Here is an 8,101-nt window from a genome sequence, read left to right on the forward strand (position 1 = left end):
TCACTTTTCTTTACATAAAATATATCTGTTGACCAACTTCTTCATGGCTGTCTTTACTTCCTTGTTTCGCAATGTGTAGATGATAGGATTAAGTAAAGGGAATATCACAGTGTGGAACACAGACACTACTTTATCTAGGGAGAAAGAGTCAAATGGGCGAGCATAAATGTAGATGGATGGCCCAAACATTAGCACCACAATGGTGATGTGGGAATAGCATGTGGACATGGCCCGACTGGTACTCTCACCTGTGCCTGAGTGTTTCTTGAGTGTGGCCAGGAGGAAGGCATAGGACATTAGGAGAGCAATGAAACATACCACAGAGATCAGACCACTGCTAAAGATCATCGCTAACTCCTCTGGAAAGGTATTGGCACAGGCAATCCGAACAACCTGTGTGATGTCACAGAAGTAACTGTCTAACTCATTGGGCCCACAGAAGGGAAGTCGAACAATGAGAGCCACCTGTGTTATAGAATGAATGAAGCCTCCCATCCAGGAGAGAGCAACCAGAATACAGCAGAGACGTCGATTCATGATGGTAGCATAGCGGAGGGGGCGGCAGATAGCAGCATAGCGGTCAAAGGCCATTACTGTGAGCAGGAACATCTCTGAGGCCCCAACAAAGTGCAAGAAAAAGAGCTGTGCAATGCATCCTCCAAAGCAAATAATCTTCCTTTCCACAAAAAAGTCTATGAGCATTTTAGGGGCTGTGATGGAAGAATAACAAATATCAAGGAAGGCCAGGTTAGCCAACAAGAAATACATGGGTGAAGTCAGATGGGGATCAAACCTGATGGTGCAAATAATAAGAATATTTCCTGGAAGAATGAACAAATAGAAGAATAGAAATATAGCAAATAGTTGTACCTCCCGAGTCTGCGATAGACCAGTGAGAACAAATTCTGTCACCCTGGTGTAATTTGCAGGTTCCATTTCTTCAATATTTTTCATAATATGGCTATGAAAAATAAAGTATAATTACTCCAAGTAGCATTTTACTTTAATTATAGTACTGTTTCCAAAATTATTACACATTTTTTTTCATTAAGAGATTGCCTGTCTGACCAGGTGGTGGCTCAGTGGATAGAGCATTGGACTGGGATGCCGAGAACCCAGGTTTGAGACCTCGAGGTCGCCAACTTGAGAGTGGGCTCATCTGGCTTGAGCAAAAAGCTCACCAGCTTGGACCCAAGGTCGCTGGCTCAAACAAGGGGTTACTCAGTCTGCTGAAAGCCTGCAGTCAAGACACATATGAGAAAGCAATCAATGAACAACTAAGTTGTTGCAACGAAAAACTGATGATTGATGCTTCTCATCTCTCTCTGTTCCTGTCTGTCTGTCCCTATCTATCCCTCTCTCTGTCCCTGTAAAAAAAAAAAAAGAAAAAAAGAAGAGATTGTCTGCCTGACCTGTGGTGGCGCAATGGATAAAACATCAACCTGGAACACTGAGGTCACCGGTTTGAAACCCTGGGTTTGCCCGATCAAGGCACATATGGGAATTGATGCTTCCTGCTCCTCCCCCCTTCTCTCTATTTCTCTCTCGTCTCTAAAAATGAATAAATAAAGTCTTAAAAAAAAAAAAAAAAGAGATTGCCTTAGGATATGTTTTGGTAGCCCACTTTATGTCTGATAAGCCGACATGTTACTTCTTCAGTCCAGGACTATCCAACACATATATGTCCTAACATGATCATGGTTTGAAATATTATAAAACCCACAACAATTTTGCCCTTAGCTTGCATTTGTTATTTAAGGCATGTCAGAACAAAACTTCACACATGGCTTTGAAAGCTCTATCCCAAAATATATAGCTTCTGTGTCACTTCTATAAGTTATTTATTTACTCAATAAATATTTAGGGATTACCAACTGTGTGCCAACTGATGAGAATACAATAATGAATAAGAAAGACTCAATGTCTACCTCCTGAACTTCCATTTTAGAAACATAGACAGAAAATAAATTAGTAAACAAACAAAATATGAATGAATGAAATATAAATAAGTAAAATAAATGATTACCAGTAAAATTAAGATGCAAGAAAGAAATAAAAAGGAATTATGATAACAAAGAATAGATGGTGGTGGCATGTGGTAATAAGGCATGGTAAAGGCTTTTTTAAAAAGGCTTCTCTGAACTGGTGATTATTCAACTAACTTCAAAGTAAGAGAGAAGCATTTTGGTAATAGAGAATAGCAAATGCAAAGGCGTTGTGGTAGGGAAGTTTCCAGGGACTGGAGAAGACCTGGGACTGACTGAGGCACAAGAACAGAAATAGAGATAGTCAAAGACCCAGGAACGTAGTCTACAATAAGAAAACTGGATTTTAACAACTTCCAATATACTTTAGAAAAAAATCTAGAGAATAGCTTAACAAGATTTGCAATTTAGAAATGTCACTCTGTTTGATAAACAAAGAAAGTGGGATCGCAGCAAGGGTGGGGGTTGGGGATGATGTGGCTTAAATTAACGATAGAGCAACAGCTCTTTGGAGAAGTGAACTCTTTGTTTAGAAAATATTTAGGAAATGCAATTGGCAGGATTTAATGTCAGTTGTATGTTGTTATTTTCATGCTACCAAAGTCAGCTGGAATTTGAGCACTACAAGGGCAAACTTTTAAGGAATTTATCTTTAAATTTTGTATCTAAAATATGTATCCAGCACATTCCAGATTCTCAAGAAAATTTAACTGAATTTGCCATAAATATTTAGGGATGCTCTATCACACTCTAAGAAAAGCTTGAAATTGTGCAAATAAAATCCAGAGCAAGGAATTACATTTTTGGGAAATTCTTGGGAAGATAAGCCTTCCATGGAGACTGAGTTAGGCCGTTTCTTTCCCAGGCTGCCATTTAGAAAGAGAGAGTTATTTCAAACAAGTGCTCACTCTGGAAGCATTTCTGTCAGTTAGTCAAGAGCATTTATTTCATCCTACATTCACCCATCTACACTTCCCAAGTTTCTGGATATACGCCTATTCTTCTCTTTATTACTTTTTTTGTTCTTTAAAAAAAAAAACCAACTATGTATGTATGTATGTATGTATGTATGTATGTGTGTGTGTGTGTGTGTATGTGTCTCAGGTTTTGAGAGCACCTGAAATATTTTTTCATAGCAAAATTCCAGTTTTTAATATGGTATTATTAATTTAGTCATAATTCTATACATTAGATCTCTAGATTTATTTTTTCTACATAAATATAATTTGTACTGTTTAACCAGCATATCTCTATTTTCTTTACCTCCTCAAGTCAGTAAATATCATTCTACTCTTTTTTCTTTTTTTGTGACAGAGACAGAAAGAGGGATACATAGGGAGGGACAGACAGAAAGGAAGAGAGAGCATTAAGTCTTTGTTGCAACATCTTAGGTGTTCATTGATTGCTTTCTCATATGTGCCTTGACCGGGGTAGGGGGGTTGATTAAGCCAGCGACCTTGGGCTTCAAGCCAGCAACCTTTGGGCTCAAGCCAGCGACCATGGGGTCATGTCTATGATCCTGCACTCAAGCTGGTGGCCCTGCACTCAAGCTGGTGAGCCCATGCTCAAGCCAGCAACCTTGGGGTTTTGAACCTGGGTCCCCTGTATCCCAGTCAGATGCTCTATCCTCTGTGCCACCGCCCGGTCAGGCCCATTTTACTCTTAAATGGATAAAGAAATTAGAGATTGTGAGATGATAGATAGATGGATAAATTTACCCTTTAGAAAAGGAGATTCTGCTATTTGCAACAACCTGGCTGAACCTGGATGTTATGTTAAGTAATATAAAACAGATCTAAACTGCATGATCTTACTTATATGTGGAATCTAAGAAAGCCTGCTGCTCTTTAAACAACATTTAGTGAATTCCCATTCTGAACTTAATCTGCAGGGGTGTAATATCTAGAGGATGACTATGGAGATACATAGGAGTACAGAGGCCCTCCCCATGGGTGGATAAACTACAAAATCTCCTCAAGGGAACAAAAGCTTGGAGGGAAAACAAAAATCTGTGCAGAAATTCTTCCTTACTAACAATGCAATGTTCATCTATGTATCTAGCTAAGCTCTTGGTAATCACATGGAGAATAGTTACCTTCCTAATTTGAGAAATTTAGGGAGGCTATAACATTAATCTTGAAAGAATAAAAGATAAATTACTCAAGAGATACAGGGTTACATGTATACAGAAACTTTTTTTTAAAAAAATAGCTATCATTCATAACCACTGTTCATTCTCTTTCCTGGGAATATATGAATGAAGAAGCCTGTATTTCCAGAGTAAAAGTCACTCATTCTAGCCTTTCTTCAAACACCCTCTCCCCCATAAATTAAATTAAAAAAAAAGGCACAGCTTTCCCAACTGAAAGAAACACCTTTAGATATTAGTTCAATAACTTCAGGTAGAAGAATTAAGCTAAAACTGAAACACCAGGGAAATGGAAGAAAAGAAAAGGTTGTACTGATGAAGAGGGAGAATGCTGTAAGAGAAAAAGGAAGTTATTAGTCCTATTTTTCTTTTGATGATGAAAACAGCCTGCCTTTATGGGTTACATTGCCACCAGTGAGGAATTATTTAAATGAAAAACTAAAAAGTAGATTTATAAAATGAAAAAGGAAAATATTTATAAAGATTCAAGTGATGATGTATTGAAAATCCTTCCTCAGAGAAGGTACTTTAACCTTTTAAACCTGCTGATCATGGAAATGTGCTGAAAGCAATAGAGCATTAACTGTCCTGGGCTATGGGAAAGAGTCAAAGAAACACTGAAGAATGGGAGTGAGGTCAGGTGAGGGAGGGAGTGTGAAGGTAAGTACAAGAAAGCATCAAGTTTTTAGAAAATAGTGATGTGAAGTTTATTTTTAGAGAATATTCTACTTCAGTAAGATGAATGTTAGGGCAAATTATTCAAAAATACTTTTTAACAGTGGATAAGGAATCACATAAGCATTTGAGGTCTTGTTTTATCTTTACAACTCTATAAATGCATATACACAAACATAGTATTTTTTAAAATTTCTCCAAATCTTCACAATTGAATTGTAGGAAGTATAATGTACTTATCTGACTTATATTCCAGAGTGAGAACGGCTATAAAGAGCATTAAGCAAGAATTGAAAGACTTGCTCTGACTGGCTTATTTCACTTCGCATGATGCTCTCTAGGTCCATCCATTATGTTACAAAGGGTAAGACTTCCTTCTTTTATACAACCCAGTAGCAATCCATGGTGTCACCCCAATAAATTCAATAAAAAGGGGAAACAAAGAATTGAGAGACTTGTATTCTCATCATAGCTCAGCCACCAAAGTCTGTGTTTTGTTGGAAAGGTCACTCAACTTCCCTCTACAGCAGTTTCTTCCTAACAATGTAAGGAATTTTTCTAGTATTTTAAGGAATATTCTAGCTCTATAATACTAAGAGTCTATGAAAATTAAAGTGGATTGAGAGTAGATGTCCCAGAAAGGCATATTAAAAATAATTTGGGTGATGATATGAAGAGACAATAATATAATCACCATTATGAATCTATACAACACATAAAAAATAACTTGAATTGATATTTTTTATTAATAATATTTGTTTTTTTCTTTTATTTCTGTTGTCTTTTTTTTTTAGGTGAGAGGAGGGAAGATAGTGAGGCAGATTTCCACATGCACCCCACCCAGAATTCATCCAGCAACCCCATCTGGAGCCATTGCTCAAGTGCTGAGCTATTTCTAGTGCCTAAGGCTGACATGCTCCAATGAAGCTATCCTCAACACCAATCAAGCCACTGGCTGAGGAGGAGAAGAGGGAAAGAAAGGGGAGAGGGAGGGGTGGAAAAGTAGATCATCACTTCTCTTGTATGCCCTGACTGGGAATTGAACTAGGGACATCCATACACCAGGCCAATGCACTATCCACTGAGCCACTGGTCAGAGCTATATTCTTAATATTTCAAACTCACCTATCTTATCCAGTAAAATGGTGAAGAGATGATGTACAAAAATATATTTACCATATAAAGGGTTATATGAAGACTAGAAACCTTAAGTCTCATATCAGTAGCAGAAAATACTAAGATGTAGTCATTACCTTGATTTGCTATATATTTAGTCATACACAGTAAACTAGGCAAAATAAAAAGAAAGTATTAAGATTAGAGAAGGTCTGATCTCAAAATGAGAGTTTTGAGCATCATTTGCTGGTTGAGCATTTCTCTTATAATAGGCTCACATATGTAGCATGAGTGACAGTTATAACACAGCTAACCACTTATTAGCTATCTCATCTTGAGCAACTCATTTACTTTTCTTTTTTCTTTTTTTTTTTTTTTTTATAATTTTATTTTTTTAATGGGGTGACATCAATAAATCAGGATACATATATTCAAAGATAACAAGTCCAGGTTATCTTGTCGTTCAATTATGTTGCATACCCACCACCCAAAGTCAGATTGTCCTCTGTCACCTTCTATCTTGTTTTCTTTGTGCCCCTCCCACCCCCTATCCCTCTCCCATTCCCCCCTCCCCCCCGTAACCACCACACTCTTATCAATGTCTCTTAGTTTCACTATTATGTCCCACCTACGTATGGAATAATACAGTTCCTGTTTTTTTCTGATTTACTTATTTCGCTTCGTATCATGTTATCAAGATCCCACCATTTTGCTGTAAATGTTCCGATGTCATCATTTCTTATGGCTGAGTAGTATTCCATAGTGTATATGTGCCACATCTTCTTTATCCAATCATCTATTGATGGGCTTTTTGGTTGTTTCCATGTCCTGGCCACTGTGAACAATGCTGCAATAAACATGGGGCTGCATGTGTCTTTACGTATCAATGTTTCTGAGTTTTGGGGATATATACCCAGTAGAGGGATTGCTGGGTCATAAGGTAGTTCTATTTTCAGTTTTTTGAGGAACCACCATACTTTCTTCCATAATGGTTGTACTACTTCACATTCCCACCAACAGTGTATGAGGGTTCCTTTTTCTCCACAGCCTCTCCAACATTTGCTATTACCTGACTTGCTAATAACAGCTAATCGAACAGGTGTGAGGTGGTATCTCATTGCCGTTTTGATTTGCATTTCTCTAATAGCTAAAGAAGATGAGCATCTTTTCATATATCTGTTGGCCATTTGTATTTCTTCCTGGGAGAAGTTTCTATTCATATCCTCTTCCCATTTTTTTATTGGATTGTTTGTTTGTTTGTTGTTGAGTTTTATGAGTTCTTTGTATATTTTGGATATTAGACCCTTATCTGAGCTGTTGTTTGAAAATATCATTTCCCATTTAGTTGGCTTTCTGTTTATTTTGTTATCAGTTTCCCTTGCTGAGCAAAAACTTCTTAGTCTGATGTAGTCCCATTCATTAATTTTTGCCTTCACTTCTCTTGCCATTGGAGTCAAATTCATAAAATGCTCTTTAAAACCCAGGTCCATGAGTTGAGTACCTATGTCTTCTTCTATGTACTTAATTGTTTCAGGTCTTATGTTTAGATCTTTGATCCATTTTGAGTTAATTTTTGTACAGGGGGAGAGACTGTAGTCCAGTTTCATTCTTTTGCATGTGGCTTTCCAGTTTTCCCAGCACCATTTATTGAAGAGGCTTTCTTTTCTCCATTGTGTGTTGTTGGTCCCTTTATCAAAAATTATTTGACTATATATATGTGGTTTTATTTCTGGACTTTCTATTCTGTTCCATTGGTCTGAGTGTCTATTTTTCTGCCAATACCATGCTGTTTTGATTGTCGTGGCCCTATAATAGAGTTTGAAGTCAGGTATTGTTATGCCCCCAGCTTCATTCTTTTTCTTTAGTATTGCTTTGGCTATTCGGGGTTTTTTATAGTTCCATATAAATCTGATGATTTTTTGCTCTATTTCTTTAAAAAATGTCATTGGAATTTTGATGGGAATTGCATTAAATTTGTATATTGCTTTGGGTAATATAGCCATCTTGATTATATTTATTCTTCCTAGCCAAGAACAAGGTATATTCTTCCATCTCATTATATCTTTTTCGATTTCCCTTAACAATGGTTTATAGTTTTCATTATATAAGTCCTTTACATTCTTTGTTATGTTTATTCCTAAGTATTTTATTTTTTTTGTTGCAATCGTGAAGGGGA

General features: G+C 37.0%; 1 protein-coding gene across 1 annotated transcript; it reads right to left on the reverse strand.

Moving 5' to 3' along the window:
* On the reverse strand, positions 1-936 carry LOC136328760 (olfactory receptor 4M1). Its single transcript, XM_066264778.1, has one exon. The coding sequence runs from the start codon at positions 934-936 to the stop codon at positions 1-3; it is 936 nt and encodes a 311-aa protein (XP_066120875.1).
* Positions 937-8,101: the final 7,165 nt, after the last annotated feature.

Source organism: Saccopteryx bilineata, chromosome 3, assembly GCF_036850765.1.
Source record: "Saccopteryx bilineata isolate mSacBil1 chromosome 3, mSacBil1_pri_phased_curated, whole genome shotgun sequence".
Taxonomy (NCBI): Eukaryota; Metazoa; Chordata; class Mammalia; order Chiroptera; family Emballonuridae; genus Saccopteryx; species Saccopteryx bilineata.